The sequence below is a fragment of the Argopecten irradians genome, chromosome 6 (genome assembly GCF_041381155.1).
Source record: "Argopecten irradians isolate NY chromosome 6, Ai_NY, whole genome shotgun sequence".
Lineage (NCBI taxonomy): Eukaryota > Metazoa > Mollusca > Bivalvia > Pectinida > Pectinidae > Argopecten > Argopecten irradians.
In genome coordinates, this window is record NC_091139.1 from 11,021,905 (window position 1) to 11,044,801 (window position 22,897).

At 36.0% G+C, this 22,897-nt stretch overlaps 1 protein-coding gene across 1 annotated transcript in view; it reads right to left on the reverse strand.

Moving 5' to 3' along the window:
* Positions 1-22,866, reverse strand: part of LOC138324965 (RNA helicase aquarius-like) — a 41,792-nt gene extending 18,926 nt beyond the window's left edge. Inside the window, 14 exon segments of the mRNA XM_069270258.1 lie at positions 14,494-14,596; positions 14,958-15,064; positions 15,267-15,380; positions 16,975-17,153; positions 17,635-17,812; positions 18,363-18,431; positions 18,996-19,127; positions 19,683-19,757; positions 20,038-20,083; positions 20,588-20,623; positions 21,133-21,173; positions 21,463-21,522; positions 22,343-22,478; positions 22,708-22,866. Of these exon segments, the coding sequence (XP_069126359.1) occupies positions 14,494-14,596; positions 14,958-15,064; positions 15,267-15,380; positions 16,975-17,153; positions 17,635-17,812; positions 18,363-18,431; positions 18,996-19,127; positions 19,683-19,757; positions 20,038-20,083; positions 20,588-20,623; positions 21,133-21,173; positions 21,463-21,522; positions 22,343-22,441 (1,239 nt within the window). The 5' untranslated portion in view covers positions 22,442-22,478; positions 22,708-22,866.
* Between the last annotated feature and the right edge of the window lie 31 nt (positions 22,867-22,897).

Consider the following 22,897-nt stretch of genomic DNA (forward strand, 5'->3'; position numbering starts at 1 on the left):
GTGTAATATTTTTGCATATGTCACTAACCTTAAACTTTTGAAGAATTTCAGCAGGGATTCACGACTATCTACACTTGCAACATTGGAAACAGCAAAGCTTCTGAGATCTTCTGAGAAATGCCTGAAGGCAACTTTCTACAATTCAAAAATCAAAAGAGAACAGATTGAATATTATTTTCAGAATTTCAAGTAATCAATAAGAAAAATAAGTTCTATTTCAATATTATTGTAGTAGAATATTTATCCCGGTTTTTCGTTGATTTGCCTTATACCATGATATGTAGGGTCTTTGTCTCTAGTGAAAAAGCCACCCCGCACATGAATGTCATACGATTACCTGTAAGGCCAGCACCCTGTTGTAATGAAGGTCAATTCTGTCATGGATAGTTAAAGCTTCGCCCGTTTTTGGTCATCAATCTCGAACTCAGCATACCGCTGTAGCATCTCTAGGAGCTGTAGGAGCAAATCAAATACATGTACCATACAGATTTAAATGTCAGACATAGGGTTAAAGCGATACAGTACAGGGGTTGAATTTTGCAAATGGATTATTTTCTACTACATTGGTGTTTTAACTGAAATCCGCAAATTCTAGACGCGTGTGAAATGTTTAGAAATTCATTCAGGCTAATAATACTTTCTCAAAACCGATCACCTCCGATTTGTTATGTATGAATTCCTCTTTATTAATAACTGCTTGGTCACTATACCTAATAACCATTGAACATAACTGCATGGTCATCGAACTTTGAACTTGCGTATGAAAATGTTCTGTGCAACGTAAAAGGACTACTTTTTTTAAAAGAAACACATGGCTTTGTTTACATTTTGACGCAACATTACGTGTATATTGTTGTTTTTCATAGAATTTTGGAAAAATGTAAACGATATATACATGTTTTATATTTATATATATAATTCAAACAATTTTTAAATTAACAATTGATATAAAGAAACGGGAAAATATCCCGACCGGGGCGACGTGCTTTCATTTTTGTTAAAAATGATGGTTGTCAAATGTAAACATTACCTCTGTGCCTATGTTCGTCCTACGATCGAGTCTTTGGGATGGACGGGCGTGAGACCCTCTGATAGAGGTCAGTTATAAACATATCCTCTTGTCTTTGTTCTTTGAGAATTTAATCATGTGTATTATAAAACATGCACCGCTAATAATCCACGTGTTGACAGTTACGCGTCACCACAAATACATTGTACATATCCATCGAACACAAGTGAATTTGTTTCATCTATCGATGGCGATATGGATCTAAGCGTAGATTATATAATCACATGGCTCCCAAGGATGTAATATCGTCAAGTCAGACGACATCTCAAACACATTGAGCTACTTGAAAATCGGTGTTTTGCAAACTTCGGCAAACTCAAAAGTGTAAGCGTGCGTCAGCTTCGCCTCGCTGCACAATAACGGTCACCGAGTTCACACATGTGGCCGTGTACAAGTTCTTTATGTTATTACGCTATATATTAACTTTTAGCAAAATTGAATATATATTTAAAGTTCTGATCTGATTAAATAAAATTATCTCTGAAATTTGCTTTGTTTGTCATGTTTATTTTACACTAAAATATTGAACTTTTTTGTCTTCGCGGATGAATAATTCTACCTAACGTGAAGCGTCATCATTCGCTGTTCAATTGAGTAAGCTCCTCCCACTTTTGACCGACTTTTATTGAATAATTACGTCACTTTCAAATGACGATTTTATTGCATAAAATATAAATATAAAGTCGTGTGAGTGTAAATATAGGGATTGGATTTCGTTTTTATGTTAACCATGCTTGTATGGAGCAATTCCTCTAAGAATATATTCAATATGGGGCGCTAACGCGCCCCATAGAATATATTCTTAGAGGAATTGCTCCATTCTGAGGTCTGACAGTTTTCTAGTTTAGACATTATTTTTTAAATGCAGGTTTGGTTTAACATAGAATTATACAACAACTCCTATTTTCATACCTCTCCAAACAGCTTCCCATTCCTTCCTGTTGACCAGAGTGGACATCTGACATCTGACCACGAGGTGGACATCGTCCATCAAGGCATTGAAGAACCGTCGTGTGGGTAGCTGACTTTCTATGTCAATCATTAGCTCCATGAATCTCTCACAGTACTGTACTTTTGTATGAGCTAGCTTCCCTGTATTACAAATAATGTGTATTATTCAACTTCCAGCATAATTACGATATGGCAGAATTATCAGACATATGTTACCGCATTGACCCAATAAGCGCCCAGCCCTAATACGCATCTCCCCTTCAGCGGCCCCCAAGTTCAAACTTATAGAAATCACATCAAAGTTTATCTAAAACACTTCATAAACATGACAGATTTTGACAATGAACTGGAGCAAAATTGCAACACAATTTGACTAGCGTATAGAAAGACTGGCTTGGCTATACAGGAAAATTATTTTTTGCCCCTTGGGTGGGACCATTATTGAGAGGTGTCTTCAATGTTGTAAAAATTTTAAGGAAAGTTAAATGCATATTCACTAGCCATTCCAATATATCTGAGTTACTTATCTTGGTTTAACTCTACGAGGAATTGTAAAATATTTAATATTAAAATCAACAAAGAGGGAATGCTAGAAGTTTAGTAATGGAATGCTAATAACTGATGCCCACCTGTTTCAGGAATGCTGGTCCAAAATGTTGAAGATAATTTTTCATCAGATTTGAGACATGAGAAATTCCTCTCAAACTGTAATCGCTTTAATTTTTACTACTCCAACTTTACCGTCGTTTTTCTGTATAAGGGTTATAAAACTTCTTGTACCTGGCATTGTCCATTGGTTCTTAGTACCATTGATTGGAGTGAGTGGACAATGTCAGAAACCTAACTTAAAGTTGATTGGAGTGAGTGACAATGTCAGTTACCTACTTGATTGGAGTGAGTGACAATGTCAGTTACCTACTTGATTGGAGTGAGTGACAATGTCAGTTACCTACCTGATTGGAGTGAGTGACAATGTCAGTTACCTACCTGATTGGAGTGAGTGACAATGGGGGGGGGTTTTTTCAGTTACCTACTTGATTGGAGTGAGTGACAAATGTCAGTTACCTACTTGATTGGAGTACCAGTGACAAATGTCAGTTACCTACTTGATTGGGATGTGAGTGGACAATGTCAGTTACCTACCTGATTGGAGTGAGTGACAAGTCAGTTACCTACTTGATTGGATGAGTGACAATGTCAGTTACCTACCTGATTGGATTGGAGTGACCCACAGGATGAGATTGACAATGTCAGTTACCTTCTGATTGGAGTGAGTGACACTGTCAGTTACCTACCTGATTGGATGTGAGTGACAATGTCAGTTACAACTACCTTGATTGGAGTGAGTGACAATGTCAGTTACAGTACCTGATTGAGACTGAGTGAGTGACAGTTAAGTTACCTACCTGATGTGAGAGTGAGTGACAATGTCAGTTACCTACCTGATTGGAGTGAGTGACAATGTCGGTACCTAACCTGACTTGGAGAGGAGTGACAGATGTCGGTTACCTACCTGATTGGAGTGAGAGTCGACAATGTCAGTCATAATTACCTACCTGATTGGACGTGAGTGAGACATGATGTCAGTTACCTACCTGATTGGAGTGAGTGGACAATGTCAGTTACCTACCTGATTGGAGTGAGTGACAATGTCAGTTACCTACCTGATTGGAGTGAGTGACAATGTCAGTTACCTACCTGATTAGAGTGAGTGACGTTGTCAGTTACCTACTTGATTAGGGTGCGTGACAGTGTCAGTTACCTACCTGATTGGAGTGAGTGACGATGTCAGTTACCTACCTGATTGGAGTGAGTGACGATGTCAGTTACCTACTTGATTAGAGTGGGTGACAATGTCAGTTACCTACCTGATTGGAGTGAGTGACGATGATTGTACGCTGGTCGGGGAAGTTGTGGTACAGACAGGAGATGATCTGTACAGCCACATCTGTCTTACCCGTCCCCGGGGGTCCCACCACCATCGTCAGTCCGGGCTGCATCCCCGCCCTCACAGCCTCTATCTGGGTCGGCGTGAACAAGATCTGATTCCTTTGAAATAAACGTAAGAATCTTTCTTGTACAGAGTTTCAGTGCGAATTGTAAGATATGTATACTAAATAATTGTCATTATAAAAAAATTTAAATTTTAATTAACGTTCCTGACTCTCTTGACATGTGATAAGGTACTGGCCAAGCATTGTCAGCATTGATTTTCATGATGGCGACTTATACCCTCATCACTGCTCTATTTTGTAACAAGCGGGCATTTTTTTGCAAATGGTGGATGTATTTTACTCCAATATAGGTTACACACATCTACACTGAACAAGAGGCCCTGAGGGCCTGTATCGCTCACCTGGTTTTTTGTTAGTAATTATCACAAGACTCTGACAATTAGAAAAATAAGCAAAATTGACTCCCAAAGTTTAATTTTGAATCACAACCATACAATGATGCTATTGATACCATTCAAATATGCTATCCAATACATAGGTTCAGAGACAAAGTAATTTATATGAAAATAGTAGCCTAATTGACCTTTTTGACCTCGCATCTATTGCCGTTTTAGGCCCCGGGGTCAGCCCTATCATTTGTACAATTTCAAAACCCAACCCTATTAGGATGCTACCATTGCATTATAAGTGCTCTTCCATTCTTAGTTGCAGAGAAGTCGTTTATATGGAAATAGTCAAATTGACCCCTTTTGACCCCAACCTTCAGGCCCCCGGGTGGTCAGCCCCATCATTTGCAAAATTTTGAATCCAAACCCTATAAGGATGTAACCATTGCATTTTTTATTATGAGTGCAATCCATGTTAAGTTGCAGAGAAAAAGTCATTTATATGGAAATTGAACCACTTTTTGACCCCACCAACCCTCAGAGCCCCCGGGGGTCAGCCCTATCATTTGCCCAATTTGGCATCCCCAGTCCCCTCAACAAGAATGCTACCCATTGCATTATGGGTGCTATACCATGCTTAGTTGCAGAGAAGAAGTCATTTATATGGAAATAGCCAAATGACCCCTTTTGACCCCGCCCCTCAGGCCCCCCGGGGTCAGCCCTACATTTGCACAATTTTTGAATCCCCAAGACAAAAGGATGCTACCATTGCATTAATGGGTGCTATAACCAATGCATAGTTTCAGAGAAGAAGTCGTTTTTAATATGAAATAGCCAAATTGACCCCTATTGACCCCGCCCCTCCAGCGGCCCCTGGGGGGTCAGCCCCATCATTTGCACAATTTGGTAGGAATACCCCACCCCTATAAGGATGCTACCATTGCATAATGGGTGCTATACCATGCTTATTGCAGAGTACAGAATGTAGCATTTATATGAAAATAGCCGGAAGCCAGGGGGACGTAACCCCTTGTGGGTACAGAACCCCGCCCCTGAAAGGACGAGGGGCCCCCGGGGGGTTAGCCCTATCATTTGCACCAATTTTGGAATCCCCACCCTATAAGGATGCTTAACCATTGCATTATGGGGTGCAATAACCATGCTTATTTTGCAGAGAAGAAGTCGTTTATATGGAAATATCCCAAATTGACCCCTTTTGACCCCCTCCCCTCAGGCCCCCCGGGGGTCCAAGACCCCATCATGGGGACTAGATTTCAGCGAGATTCGTGGGAGCCGTGGGTGGTTAGAGGTAAGGTGGGGGGGGGGGCGTGTAATGGTAATTTGGGGGGATTTGTTTGTGTTAGGTTTGATGAGAATTAGGTGTGTTTATGTGAAGTTTGGGGGGGTTATGGGAGTTAGCCAATTGAGCGCTCCGCCCCCTTCTACCCCGGGGGGTCAGCCACATAATTTTGTAACAATTTTGATCCCGACTACCACAACCCTATAAAGGATGCTTACCACCAGTGCGATTAATGGTGGCTTATCCCATACCTTGGTTTTCAGAGGAGAAAGCCGTTATAATATGGAAATAAGACAAAATGGACCCCTTTTGGCCCCGCCCCTCAGGGCCCCCGGGGGTCAAGAGCCCCATCATTTGTACAATTTTTCAGTTAGTAGCCCATAAGGATGATACCCAGTCAAATTTTGTTGAAATTCCGACCAGCGGTTATGGAGCGAGAATTCCTATTGTTGACGGACGCCAGAACGACGGACGCGGGACGCTGCGGTAGTCCCCATAATCTTCACCTCGGTCCTTTTGGACCATGTGAGCTAAATAAAGGTTATTGCCATCAAATTACAAAGAATTCCCTCCAGTCCTATTAGAATTACCTGTTAGTAAGGTCGATCCTCATGTCTACTAGATGGATATACAGACAGATGAACTGACAGAGAGAGACAACCTAAATCAAGTTATAACCAACCTCCCCTTTTGGGAAATAAACAAATGTTGTGCAAATCAGAAACGGTAGATTAAAACTTGGTATTTTCAAAGATTTCACAATGCTTGATGACCAGTGAGCTCCAAGACCAAGGTTTGTAACACAGTATACCAACAACAACCTTATATACAGGTGTACTTATGGTAATCAAACAAACTTGTATTATAACTTTTGGGGTTGATTGTTAAGGGTAACGGCCCTCTATTTGGAATAGGTGGGTGGTTCAAACCATGATCTGTTTTCTTCACTTTTTGTATTCCTCTGATGTCAGCTTTCCTTTTCCCCTCCTGCAGTCACCTCATTCTTCTGTGAAACTATTAATTCTGCAATGTGAGTAATATTTCATTTGATACAATATATTTAAATTCTGTACATCAAATATAGCAAGACCAATTCAATATACAAATTCCATTATGGAATTTCAAAAAAAGGCAAATTTAATTAATTATGAGCAACTAATTATCATGTTTCTTTCGAATGTACAAGCTATTCATATGCAATGCCAAACATACACTTCAATTGTATCATTATACCATCCCTATACTGTGTACAATCAAATTTTCCTTTGACTAGTATATTAATTATCGCCTACATGACTTCATCTATTAATCAGACTAACAACCAATCAATTAACAGGCCAGGGTAATTTCCGTCTGCGCATTGCAGAGTTAGTTTCCCTTGCGGACTATGACGTTATGCTCGCAGTGTTTTAGGCTGTTTTGACAGCTGATTGGAACAGGGAAGTTAAAATCTTCCAAAGCATCTTTACACATGCCTTTAAGGTACAATGAAGACAAATGACAAATAATAAAAAAAAAAAACCATATATCTTCAACACAGTATATTCAAACTTTGATGATCAACAAAGCAATATTTTCTCCCCCATATCAAAATGTTATCTCTGTTCCAAATTTTCATCACTAAATAACACTTACTATTAGATTCACTAATCAAACTATAGGATGCATCAAAACCTTTATCATGGACATTTGTTGACACCTTAAGATAAAAAACAAAGGAATTATCTGTATTTGAAATATCAAATGGGATGTCTTATTTGTGGAGGGATCTTATTTAGCAGTGACATGTGGTATCAATTACATAACCTCATACCTGAAAGGTGGTACCTGTTTGGCAACGTCTTCTGTACAGACCTCTATATCTATGGTCAGGAAAACTAGCCCCTCAGGTGGTCCATATTGAGGAATGTGTCGTTCCAGTCAAGGGAGTTGATCTTATTTTGGCATCCTAAGTGATGAGACAGCAATAAAATTATATTTTTCCACATCTTTTCCAATTACAGTCAAGTTTTATTAAGTCAAAAGTTGGCAGGATCCATACTAGACTCTTTGAATACTGTAACTGTATTTACACGATACTTTAAATATATTTTAGTGGTATTTTTATTTTCAGAAAATAAACTGCTACTTGAATATATTAGGTGATAAGTTTTGAACAGGTCCAACAAAACATTTTAAATTAAGCAGAGTCTTTGAATTAAAACACTTTCAATCTAACGAGGTTTAGCTGTATGTTAGAAAATCGTTTCGTTTAATCTACTGTACAATGAGTTAAACATTGAGAATTTTATTGTGAATTCACATAACTATGATGCCATTGTTGAAGGAATGCATCATGAATATATTATTTTATTGAACTGTTTTGCCAACCAAAGTTTAATCATAATAATGAACACCATACTGGAATAATGTGCTGCGTTGGGTTCACGTCAGCCAAGTATTTAAGTCGTGAAGCCAGTCTGGGGACAACACACGGGGCCGACGTGTTCATCAGAATCACTCAACGTCCTCTAGGAACAGCCTTTAAAAATGTTTGTTCTCGCTTTGGCTTTCTCACTCATTATCACGTTAAATGTCACGTAACACATCCTACAGCAGTAACAATGTCATTTGATAGTACAAAAGCTGACAAGGAAATCTATCATGGTATTATAAAGAAAGTAACTTGTGCTTTCTGCATTAACGGGTTATCTCCTCTTGATAAGTTAATCCTGAGCCAAACTATATCTGTATGCACTAATCTACTTCTAGCATAAAATCTTCATGGCCCCAGTTTCATGAAACATTTCTTAAAATTTAAGGAATCCCTATTAACTTAAAATTCTCCATGAGAAATGCTTTACAGATTTTAAGGAAGGCTAACATTACTTAAGATAATTCCTTAACTTTTGTAAATGCTTTTCTATAGAGAGAAATTTAAGGTTAAGGAATTCCTTAAAGTTAAGGAATGTTCATGCAACAAACTGGCCCTGATCACTTGTTTTTGTAGCTTCTACTACTTCTGGAAGCTCTTCCATCTTTATGCTGAAAGATCATTTTGAGAAGACTTCTCTTCTTAGCACACAGCACAAATTCAATGTTGAGCTCTGATTTTTAATAATTAGTTTTTTTTGAGAATGGAATCACACAAAGTGCAATCATGACAAAACAATGATTTCCTACAGGCAACTCTGGCAAATGAAATGATCGAAGGTTTCTTTTTATCAAATTAATTCATTTTCAGACGAAATAGTCTTAGAAGGGAGAATGAAATAAATTTACCCCGGGCAATATAATTGTCTAAGCTTTGAAATTTTCCAAAATTCCATTGAATACATACCATACATATTATTTCACCTATAATTTCATAGTTCAATTATCACAGAAGTAAGAACTAAGCAATATTACCATATTTTTTCAATAATATCATGCTTCATTTACACAGTTACATTGTTGTAATAATATATTTCCTCAGGGATATCCAGTTTTCTTAGAAATACCAGAGTTAAGAGTTATCTCCCCCTAAGTAAGGAGCAGAGTTATTACCAAATCGCCTCCGTCTACAGCTCCGCGACCATTGCGTCCCCTGTTGGTACTGATTAGGATTCAAAAAGAAAACAAAAAAAAGACTCGGAACAGTCCTCTTATGTCACCAGGAAGATCCCAGGGGGAGCGAGGTTCTGGACCCTAAAATAGTCAAAGATTATGTAGCCGCATTTGAATCATCAGTAATTTACTTATAGATTTTTTACTTTCACTTTAGAAAATAACACTAAACAAAACAATAAAACTAAAATATCATATTATACTAACGTTGTGGAATTTCTATACCACTTCTTTATAATTTTCTTTCTATCTTTGATAATGTATGAATTGAACTTAGAAATCTTCAGTACTCTATATAATTATAATGTAAAATCCATTTTGATCTTTTTTATTTATCCTTCATTGTTTTATTTCTTCATTGTTTTATTATTTAACCCAAGATCAGTGATGTTCTTATTACCTTCTTCTATGACCTTGCCCTCTGTCATCCAGCATGCCCTCAATCTCACAGCCTCGGACATACACAAGCCCCACCTGTGGTAAGAAGGGCATTTGATGGTCGTATTTCTGCTGGACGGCTTAGAGTAGGACGCAGCGTGTGATCAGGACATGCAACGTCATGCTTCCTCAGGCCTACAAAAAATAGTATTGTAAATAAAAACACAATTCAGTTCTACTTAATTTTGTAAACATTTGACAATTCTGAACAACAAAAGAAGTTTCTTCAATGTAACCATGAAACTAATCATACAGTCAAGCCTGTCTATAAAGGACCTTCCAAGGGACAAAAGGAATATGGTCTTTATAGCCAAGGTGGCCTTTATACACATTGGAACCTAAGAAAGTGGTCTTTATTAAGCAGGCAATCTTTATACAGAGGTGGTCGCTAAGTAAGGCAGGTCTGACCAAAACCAGGGTAGTCAGTTTTAAGCCATTCAGTAATTATGTAAGGTTTTTAAACATTCCGTAGTGAGAACAGGAATTAACCAAGAAAGCATTGTGTCAATTAACATCTTAAATAAAATTTTCACTTTTTATTTTTTACATTTTAAGATAAAAACTGATGCATTGACAATGTAACAGTTACTGCTATTCAGTAAAACAAAATAGTCAGCAACACATTCCTAAAGAAATTGTAAGTTTTTTATCTGTTCAAAAATTTAAGCATTAAATAAAATCTTATGTTAACTTCCCCACTCATTCTTGACATGTTCCCTCACGACTGAGGCTGACTGAAATGACGGTCTGCTCGCACTTGGGCAGGATGATTCCTCCCACCAATCAGAGGGCTTTGCCAAACTCTAAAGGTCAAAGTTCAGAGGGGTCAAACACAAGTTCACTTATCAATCATGGTGTAAATAATGAGACATTTAAAGCCTTAGCCATCTAAAAGGTCATACGCATTTGTTAATAACTTAAAGATGCTCCACCGCGACAGAGCATAAATGTTATTTCATCATTTGAACAATAATTGGTGTTTAACAGACTCGTGTATATATATGTCCTAACTTAACACCAAAAATGATATGAAATAATTTATTTTGCCTTTGGTGCATGCGCAATCTGTACATCATTCCATATAGGATATAGTGCCATGGAATCTCTTTTTCGGGATGCAATTAATCATTTTATGTTATTTTTTACTTGAAGGTAAAATTAGAAGCTCAAACGTTTTAATGATAGATAATGGTGTAAAGTAAGTAACTTTTAGTAACTGTAGAAAAATACTAAATCGTCTGCTGCTGATTTTTTGAAAGTGAAAAAATACAATTTGTCAGTGGTGGAGCAATCTTTAAAGTAATGTGTTTATGCATGAATTGTGTTTTATTTTTACATTACATATATTCTCAGATTAACTGATTTAAGAGTCACTTTAACAGAAAAAAGTTTATATTTTATTGATAGAATTATTCAAAAAGTTTGCACTTCCAATTAATGATAAGATAGTAATATGAAAAAAACCCAGAAGTTATGACTTATAATATGAAGATAATATTGAAAGTATACAAACCTCAACAACATTAAAGTCCAGGTATATTGGTTGCGCCATTCTGGCCCAGCCCCCAAATAGACAACTACCGTCCTCTGCTTTCCTGTTAATGAGCAACCATATATACAATGTGAGCTACAAGGGGAGATAATCTAATGAAGAACTCTACTGAACAAAGTCTTATACCACAAACTAGGGTTCTGGTTAGGACACAGTCTCTACAACCCAACGTAGAGTATAAGAGGTGATACTAACATCGGTTATATTGATCAGTCGATCAAATACATACATTGTTTTAAGAATGCTGAATGTCATTAAAAGATTAATTATTTCAATATCACATACTTACTCAAGGTTTTAAGTGGAGATACACGCATCTTCAATGATCTTGTACGTATCTCATATAGAAAATAGCAGGTAAAATATTAAACTTCAGTAAATATATATATGATAACACTATGGGTGAACGGTCGAGTCATAAAAGTAACTATTGGGTATGTATTAAAATATGACATTGCACAATATTGTGAGATAGAAACGTCAAATCCGATGACCTGCTTATTGCCCACTGTTATTTAGAAACAAAATAGAAAGTTTTGTCTTTTTTCTTCTATTAATGCTAGTTATTAAATTCCTTCATAAGAAAAATTTTCTCTACTTACATGTGGATTCAAGCCGGAACAGATCGGAAATTCTTCAGCAAATAATCATGCAGAGCGTAAGAAACTGTAGATTAAGTTTTGGCAGGGCCAGACAACCTATCAAAGTTATAAACAAACATGTTTTGGCTAAGTTAGCACTTGATTATAGCTTAGGTATACAAAAGTTACAAAGTTGTGAATAGTAATCAGCAGGTATACTAAAAGTTACAAAATTGTGATAGTAAATCATGGGAGTTTCCAAGGATTGGTTTATTTTATAGGGCCTGTGGTGGCTGAGAGGATAAGATGTCCCAACATATTACCAGCCTAGCCCTGCACCATCTGGGTCACAATTTTGAATCTCTTGTGGGGCTGTTTCCAGGTCAGTCGGCTTCTATCTCTGTGTACTATAACTTAACAAGCAATTTCGCGTGGTGAATGGTTATCTTCTCCAGGTACTCCAGCTATCCTCCACCAACTAAACCTGGGGATATCTTTTAATATGCCACTTGCTGTTTATGAGGAACATTTTAACTAAAAGGCAAACCAAAAGGTTTTATTGTTCAAAATCCTATCAACAATTAGGGTTATTATAAAGGTTGTGCCAGGTTTAGGAAGTTATAGGACAGAACTGATACACACTGGAGAACAAACCACTGACTAGAGCACAGTAGATCGGGCAACTGCCCCCCTAAAAGGTTTGCGGAACAAAAAGTATGGCAAATCCAGAAGTAGAATGGCTACGCAATTAACATGTCTGAAAATTTTCAAAACCAAAGTCCACACATGGTCCAGTTTTTGCAAACTGAAATAATAACTCTTTCGACACTCACTGTCGCCAGAGTAGAATTCCGGGGTTACAATCATTCCTCGAACCCATATAAATGTTCACTCTGTGGGGAAAACAAGTGGCATTTTCAATGATCTGTTCTACACTGGGATGCCTCCTCTTCTCTCGGCTGGAAAACTAGCTCAGAAAGTAAAACAGGATATGAAAAACAATTCACACCCTTTTAATGAATAGCAAAAGTTTACCACCAAAAAAAAAGAATATCATGAAGCACAACATGTTTTTTGTGTCATTAGCTAAAAATTTATCAACGCCAGAAATCCAGGAAACTAGCAGAACGCTGATTGAAAGCATTATGAAACTTCAAATTATCATTTGACTTATCCTATCATAGTATGGACAAAACTTAATCTCCAACAAACTTTGACATAGTCATTCAGACTGCAAGTCCCCCCCAATTTTGCAATTCCAAATATTAGACATAGTCATTCAGATCAATGGAGATATCAAAGCTGAAGTAAGTTTGATTGTGGAGACTTATGTGTATGAAAAAAAAAACAGGAAAAAGGAAGTTGAGCTAAAGAAAGATGGAGTATAATTCAAGTAGAGCAGGGCTGCAATTGTTGAATCAGGTATACAGCCTTGACATTTATATTAGACTATATACACAAAGATGGGTGGAGTTTTGCAAAGTAACATTTACCATTTACCATGATATTTTCAGCAATGTTTCCATGGTAACGGAAAAAGTGCCAAAAATGAAAACCTAAAAATAGCAAAAGGTACTACTAGACCATAAAAAGAATGTGTCTATGAAGTTTCATGGAAATATCTCTGCTGGTTTTAGAGTTATGCTCCGAAATGAACCTGCTACAAAAATATGATATTTTCAGCAATGTTTCTATGGTTACAGAAAAAAGCACAAAAAGTGAAAACCTAAAAATAGCAAAAGGCACTACTAGACCATAAAAACAATGTGTCTATGAAGTTTCATGGAAATATCTCTGCTGGTTTTAGAGTTGTGCTCCGGAAACGATTCTTACACAAAACTCTGCCATTTTCAGCAATGTTTCCATGGTTACAGAAAAAAGTACAAAAAGTGAAAACCTTAAAATAGCAAAAGGCACTACTAGACCATAAGGCTAATGTGCCTATGGAGTTCCGTGCATATATCTCAACCGGTTTTCCAGTTATGCTGCGGAAACGAACCTGGTACAAAAATATGATATTTTCAGCAATGTTTCCATGGTTACAGAAAAAGTGCAAAAAATGAAAACCTAAAAATAGCAAAAGGCACAACTAGACCATAAGAACAATGTGTCTATGAAGTTTCATGGAAATATCTCTGCTGGTTTTAGAGTTGTGCTCCGGAAATGATTCTTACACAAAAATCTGCCATTTTCAGCAATGTTTCCATGGTTACAGAAAAAAGTACAAAAAGTGAAAACCTTAAAATAGCAAAAGGCATTACTAGACCATAAGACCAATGTGTCTATGAAGTTTCGCGGAAATATCTCTTCTGGTTTTAGAGTTATGCTCCGGAAACGAACCTGGTACAAAAATATGATATTTTCAGCAATGTTTCCATGGTTACGGAAAAAAATGCAAAAAATGAAAACCTAAAAATAGCAAAAGGCACTACTAGACCATAAGACCAATGTGTGTATGAAGTTTCGTGGAAATATCTCTACTGGTTTTAGAGTTATGGCTCTGGACGGACAGACGGACGGACGGACGGACGGACGGACGGAACCCATTTGTATATCCCCCGCCAACTTCGTTATCCCCCGCCAACTTCGTTGGGCGGGGGATAATTAAATGGATTGTTCACTTTCAATTTCAAAGATTTGTGAAATCTTAAAATAATGCTACATATGTATATATACCAAGAGCTCCATCATGTAGTCCTCTTTCTGTGTCGTCTCCTCCTCGTCCTTTATCATTGGTAACTGGTGAATATAGGCCAGCACTCGGTGTAGGTCAGATTTACTGTAATGTTAAAAATAATGTTCAGATTCAATACTATTTACATACTGTGACGATTCATGGATACGGATATTTTAGCGAATAGTCCAACAGCTATTTTTTTGTGGCTGTGTGGTTGAGTGTGGGTATCTATTTACCAGAGTGAAGCAACGTCAAGTGCTGTGTTGGTTCAGGCCCGTCAGTTACAGAACATATTTTAATATTGGTGATAATATGTATGTTAGCACTCTGAATATTTATAAGTTTTGTGGTAACATGTGATTGTGCAAATTGCATTTTCTGAATGACTTTTAATTGTGCATGTGTTCAAAACCAATTTGGCACTAAGTTTATAGAGTGTAATATTTTTGCATATGTCACTAACCTTAAACTTTTGAAGAATTTCAGCAGGGATTCACGACTATCTACACTTGCAACATTGGAAACAGCAAAGCTTCTGAGATCTTCTGAGAAATGCCTGAAGGCAACTTTCTACAATTCAAAAATCAAAAGAGAACAGATTGAATATTATTTTCAGAATTTCAAGTAATCAATAAGAAAAATAAGTTCTATTTCAATATTATTGTAGTAGAATATTTATCCCGGTTTTTCGTTGATTTGCCTTATACCATGATATGTAGGGTCTTTGTCTCTAGTGAAAAAGCCACCCCGCACATGAATGTCATACGATTACCTGTAAGGCCAGCACCCTGTTGTAATGAAGGTCAATTCTGTCATGGATAGTTAAAGCTTCGCCCGTTTGGTCATCAATCTCGAACTCAGCATACCGCTGTAGCATCTCTAGGAGCTGTAGGAGCAAATCAAATACATGTACCATACAGATTTAAATGTCAGACATAGGGTTAAAGCGATACAGTACAGGGGTTGAATTTTGCAAATGGATTATTTTCACTACATTGGTGTTTTAACTGAAATCCGCAAATTCTAGACGCGTGTGAAATGTTTAGAAATTCATTCAGGCATATAATAACAATTTAACTTCCCAAAACCGAACCTTCTCAAAACCGATCACCTCTAGAAACCGATCATGGATGTTATGTACGGAATGAATTCCTCTTTATTAATAGCATATATTTACACTTGCTAGGCTTGGTCACTATACGCTAATACTAGCCGATTTTGTTTACCATAACTGCATGGTAACATCGAACTTTGAACTTGCGTATGAAAATGTTCTGTGCAACGTAAAAGGACTACTTTTTTTAAAAGAAACACATGGCTTTGTTTACATTTTGACGCAACATTACGTGTATATTGTTGTTTTTCATAGAATTTTGGAAAAATGTAAACGATATATACATGTTTTATATTTATATATAATTCAAACAATTTTTAAATTAACAATTGTATAAAGAAACGGGAAAATATCCCGACCGGGGCGACGTGCTTTCATTTTTGTTAAAAATGATGGTTGTCAAATGTAAACATTACCTCTGTGCCTATGTTCGTCCTACGATCGAGTCTTTGGGATGGACGGGCGTGAGACCCTCTGATAGAGGTCAGTTATAAACATATCCTCTTGTCTTTGTTCTTTGAGAATTTAATCATGTGTATTATAAAACATGCACCGCTAATAATCCACGTGTTGACAGTTACGCGTCACCACAAATACATTGTACATATCCATCGAACACAAGTGGATTTGTTTCATCTATCGATGGCGATATGGATCTAAGCGTAGATTATATAATCACATGGCTCCCAAGGATGTAATATCGTCAAGTCAGACGACATCTCAAACACATTGAGCTACTTGAAAATCGGTGTTTTGCAAACTTCGGCAAACTCAAAAGTGTAAGCGTGCGTCAGCTTCGCCTCGCTGCACAATAACGGTCACCGAGTTCACACATGTGGCCGTGTACAAGTTCTTTATGTTATTACGCTATATATTAACTTTTAGCAAAATTGAATATATATTTAAAGTTCTGATCTGATTAAATAAAATTATCTCTGAAATTTGCTTTGTTTGTCATGTTTATTTTACACTAAAATATTGAACTTTTTTGTCTTCGCGGATGAATAATTCTACCTAACGTGAAGCGTCATCATTCGCTGTTCAATTGAGTAAGCTCCTCCCACTTTTGACCGACTTTTATTGAATAATTACGTCACTTTCAAATGACGATTTTATTGCATAAAATATAAATATAAAGTCGTGTGAGTGTAAATATAGGGATTGGATTTCGTTTTTATGTTAACCATGCTTGTATGGAGCAATTCCTCTAAGAATATATTCAATATGGGGCGCTAAAGCGCCCCATAGAATATATTCTTAGAGGAATTGCTCCATTCTGAGGTCTGACAGTTTTCTAGTTTAGACATTATTTTTTAAATCAGGTTTGGTTTAACATAGACTTATACAACAACTCCTATTTTCATACCTCTCCAAACAGCTTCCCTTCCTTCCTGTTGACCAGAGTGGACATCTGACATCTGACCACGAGGTGGACATCGTCCATCAAGGCATTGAAGAACCGTCGAGTGGGTAGCTGACTTTCTATGTCAATCATTAGCTCCATGAATCTCTCACAGTACTGTACTTTTGTATGAGCTAGCTTCCCTGTATTACAAATAATGTGTATTATTCAACTTCCAGCATAATTACGATATGGCAGAATTATCAGACATATGTACCGCATTTGACCCAATATGCGCCCAGCCCTAATACGCATCTCCCCTTCAGCGGCCCCAAGTTCAAACTTATAGAAATCACATCAAAGTTTATCTAAAACACTTCATAAACATGACAGATTTTGACAATGAACTGGAGCAAATTGCAACACAATTTGACTAGCGTATAGAAAGACTGCTTGGCTATACAGGAAAATTATTATTTGCCCCTTGGGTGACTATTATTGAGAGGTGTCTTCAATGTTGTAAAAATTTTAAGGAAAGTTAAATGCATATTCACTAGCATTCCAATACATCTGAGTTACTTATCTTGGTTTAACTCTACCAGGAATTGTAAAATATTTAATACTAAAATCAACGAAGAGGGAATGCTAGAAGTTTAGAATGGAATGCTAATAACTGATGCCCACCTGTTTCAGGAATGCTGTCCAAAATGTTGAAGAATTTTTTCATCAGATTAGACATAAAATTCCTCTCAAACTGTAATCGCTTTAATTTTTCTGCTCCAACTTTACCGTCGTTTTTCTGTATAAGGTTATAAAACTTCTTGTACTTTGCATTGGTCTTGAAAAGTTCTTCCCGTCGCCCCTGCAAAACAAATGTCATGTTATACAGATTCATTCAGGGTCTGGTGACAAAAATTCATCTGAATTCAATTCCATTCCTGTTTACAAAAACTTGTTATGATAACTTACAAAATTGTAACAGATTTCAAGGTGTTTTCTAATGTTACAAAAAGCATCAGTAAACTACTGCATTTACATTCATTTCTGAAAATTTATACACTTCCCTCCAAAAGTTCAGTACTAGTACATATTTTTTTGTATGTGAACATTTGCTGACACTCTGAGAAAACTCTTGAAACAAAAAATTAATGACTTCTGGAAGATATTAAAATAACTTGATAAATAATATATACTAATGCCTGGTTTACATATTTCTGCATGTATATTTGTAAATAATTATGTATAATACAAATTTTGGAGGGCAGTGTATGTACCAATTCCACTGAACAAATTGTGTCTGCCAAAAGCTGTTTCTAGAAAAAGGAATATATAATTATTTAATTCTAAAATTTCAAACAAAAGCTCTTTGTTCCCTTGGATTGCTTACCAAAAAGAAGTTCAAATTTACTTACGGGTAAAAGATTAGTCCAGACTGGAAGTGATACCAACTTCTGAACTTGTTCTCGAATCAGGTCCATTTCCTGTAAATAAAATGTTATATCACTGACAAAAGTTGTAGAAAATATTTAACTATTTAACAATATTAACAAAGTAAACAAACTATATCTTAATAGCAGGAATGGAAACTTCCGTTGGTGGAACCTGAAATATTACCCCAGAAATACCAACTTCTTTTGTGAGTGATTAAATTTTGCGTATTTCACGGCGATTAGAATTCTCGAAAATAAATTGCTGAATATACATATGAACATGATATGCTTCAATTTTGAGGTGACTTATTTTCATGTTTTTCTGCAGAAAGACTTATTAACAGTAATTTAATTTTGCGATCTATATAATCTTACAATTCTACTTTAATTGTGTACAATTTTGCACCAATTTTTTTTTCACAATTTCCTATCGTGCCCAAAATATGCAGAAGTCTATTGCAGGCAAAAATGATTTACAGTAAACTTAAATACTTGGGCGACTCATGATCAAACTTTCAACACAGTCCTGCTAATTTCAAGTTAATACATTCCCATGATAATAATTGATAAATAAAACCAGAGACTTCCAAAGTAAAACTCTGATAACCAACTTACCAGACTGTTAAAGCAGTGAATGAGGAACATGAGAAGGTGGGTGTGTTCCAGTAGAGATGTATGCTCAGCCAGACATACATTTAATACCTGGTGGAAAAATTCCTCAAAATTCTCTGGTTTGGCTCTGAAACACTACGGACATCAAAAATATTATAAAATAGATGCCTCTGTCTAAAGCAAAATTATTTTTTTATAATGTCAATGATTCAAAATTTATAACATTATGATAAAGGCAAGCAGATGAATGCCTAGTTAAATTTAGAATTAGTATTCTTTGATGAGTAGAAGGAGTATTTTATCATATGTAAACAGTAGCTTCCCAATGTATTTGTGCATTAATTTAATAGCTACAATACTTTCTAGTGATTTCAGGAGAGAGCAATCTCAGTCATCATAGAAAAACAGACATTTTGAGGATTAAGACAGAGTCTTAAATAATTTCAATTGAGACTGTCTCATTAGTAACCCAGCACAACCCTCTGAAAACTTTTAATATGAACAAGCTTGAATTTGCAGAAAAATTCTCTCTAATTTAGCAGAAAAATGATAAGAACTAGAAATCTATATTGGTCATGGAAATAAGAAGAAAAAAATTTGGGTAACTTCAAGATAAAATTAGCATACCGGTAGATACTATTGCTAAAACAAAGAACTTAATAACAGTAATATAATTAGGATACTACTTACCTCCCATGGTGGAACTCTCTCTCTGAATTTCTCATTCACCATGAGAGCAGTAGAGGTGATATGTGCATTGGTGGACTGTAAAGAATAATTTAATTCAATTAATTATAAGAAAATACACCAAAATAGCTTTGTTATTCCTACCTTTCTGAAAAATTGATTTTAGATAAGTTGTACTGTCAGATAGGAAGAGTGATGACAGTCCACCGGAGCTCTTTGCATGGCGCACTGTCGCTCTTCGCTTGGTGTATTCTTTTCTGATACCCTGACTAATCTGATTACCCTCGAGTCACTCTCTTATGGTGTTGGATTAAACAAGTTTCAATTTATGTACTAATGTTGATAATAATGATCTCACCTTTTCAGGATTGAAGTTTGGCCATAAATAATTCTCCAGGTATTGACTAAAAAATAAACAAGAAAACATAAATATCATTGGAAATGTTCTTCCTTTGACTTGCATCATTGACTGTAAAATACTTATATCATGTATATCACATTGTTACCATAAATACTTCACATTAATATGAACAATTCATTATTCATATGACTATATAGTCAGCATCTATAAAACAATAAGAGCAACCATTTAAACATTTATACTATATATTGTTAGCTCCAACTGCAACAGAAGTTTACATCTAAACTACTGGTATACATGCATGTTTTGGTACATGTTGTATATATATTTACTGTATTCGACCCAATAAGCGCCTAGGGCGCTTAAAAAATTGAAAAAAATGAAAAGGTGCTAATAAGATGAAATTATTGCAAATCTATACAGTTGAGTGTAGTTTTGGTCTTTATTTATGCCTGGACAGTTGAAATTGAGGCCTCAAAAAAGGGGATGGGCGTTTATAGGGACATGGGCGCTTATTGGGTCAAATACTGTAATACAATATTCTTACCTGAATTCTAACATCATTGTTCTTCTCACCGAGAATCTAGGAAACAAAACAAAACAAAAAATATATCAACATATATTTCCAGGTCTAGGGATTGCTTTGTAACTATGCTTATAGGAAACTAGAAATATGTCTATTAGACATTAAGTGCTCGCTAACTACTTCCTAACCTTAATTTGATTTTCCAGTATGAAATCATAGATACGCTTGAAGTTTGAATCAAATGAATGCGTTTAGCACTGTGTAATGTCACTGTTGTTAATTTATAGTAGATTATCGCTGACAAGTATATCTTAGTATATCTTTTTGAAAGGTTGGTGTCACTAAATCTACGGCGAAATCTATTAAACGGTATGAGACACTGACTTCCGGTATCACGTGCGCAGTTGGAATCTACGCATAGCGGATGTACACAGACACCCGACAAGGAAAATAATAGTGCGAGTGTCTCGCACTAAAAACAGTTTTTATACAACATTAAAATTTGTTAAAAGTCTTTTGTGGTTTTTTTTTACTCATATCACTTTATAGATTTTTATATGACTCACTGATTCCCTTGAAGTTCTTTTCTGTATATATCTTCCACAATCTGTAACATAAAATCAAATTTGAAAGCCAACTGTCAAGACCAGAACAATAATTCAGAAATAAGACGGTTTTATACCAAGTAGCAACATATTATATTAATTTTTTTAATCATTTTGAACCTTTTCCTTATACATGATGTGTATTTATCTTAGATAACAATGAAACAGTTATAAATATTGCAATTAATTAAGCCAGGGATTTTAAGAAATTAAAGTCTGTATCCTTTGACACACTATTAATAAGTACTTTAGTTTTTTTCTCTCTCAGTACTACTTAAACCTGGTACATACCTGTGGGTTGAAATCTTTTCCATTCTTCAAAGCGTCCTGTGACCAATGCTGTCGAGCTAGCTATTAAAAGAGATATTTTTTTTTATTAAACAGTAACATGTAATCATAATCATAATGTATTGTACTATCAATAATGAATTGCATTCTCTGAGATTGAGACTTGTACACATTCACTGTGGTAATTAAGTGTACTTTTGCAATTTGCATGCATTCTTTGCTATATCTGACTAATTACATATAGCACATTTTGGTAATTATAACCTAAAGGAAATTAATCACACTATTCCCTAAGAAGACTACAAATTTTGTACAGTCATGATTATCAAGGACGTATATGAGAAGGATAAGTCACACTGAGTTTTGGGCAAAGACAGCGCAGGCGCTTTTGTGTTTGTGCACTGACCGTGACGTTGGGCGACGACTGATTTCCTTTGATATCTGCCGCCGCAGCCTTTGATGCCATTTCATGAGCGGTCGTGTTTTTTTAACGAAAGTTTAAGACATTTCTTCTAAATCTTCCGTCTTTAAAGCAAGTTATAAACGTTGTGTAATTTCATTTACTTTACATTGGTGTTTCGTTTGACTCGATAAGACAAGTATTTGTTGAGAAAAACGGTTTTTATTCCCGGTTCATAAGCGTCTCGCGTGGTGTTAAGTAGTGTAAAGAGACAGACACGAATCCTTCTCACTTATAAATCCTTGTGATTATGAATGAGACTGACTTTCACCAAAATAACACTTATATTGTACAAGCCACTTCACTCTTAATGATATATATATAAGAAAGGTCACGTGTAATGTATGTAAATATACGTGACCTATCTTTATATATATCTCATAGGAACGAAGCCCTGTGCTTCACCTGTTCTTCTGTTCTTACCTGTGTTATGTTATCAACCTGTATTTCCTCTACTGTTAGGGATCCCGTTTTCGGCCCTTTGGCTTTGTGGCCCTTTGGTTGAACTTCTGTAGTACTCATGGCATTGATGTCCTATATTTCTATGATAGTACAAAACCTATTGAAAAGACATAGCTTAGCTTAAACAGCTCAAAGTGTATCTACTGACATCAATTTATAAACGAAGAAAGATGAAACAGACTAACTGGACTAAGCCGGTAACACTGTTTCTGTCCAAATTAAAATAATAGATAGCACTATCTTACAAATCTTCTAAGTATGTTGATATAAATTGTTTACTTCTCCTGCAATCTTGATAAAATATGTACATAAGCGAAAAACCTTACCTTTTGGTATAAGAATCACATGGCAAAAGAAAACGTCGTTTTGAAGACGAACCGGAAATGCATTATGGAATACTAAATTACTAATACAAAAGCAGTAAACGGATCGTTATTAATCCGGAATATTAGAATTTGTCATGCAATCAAAGGTTGATGGTGGATACTGGTGTATTATATTATATAATTATTTTTA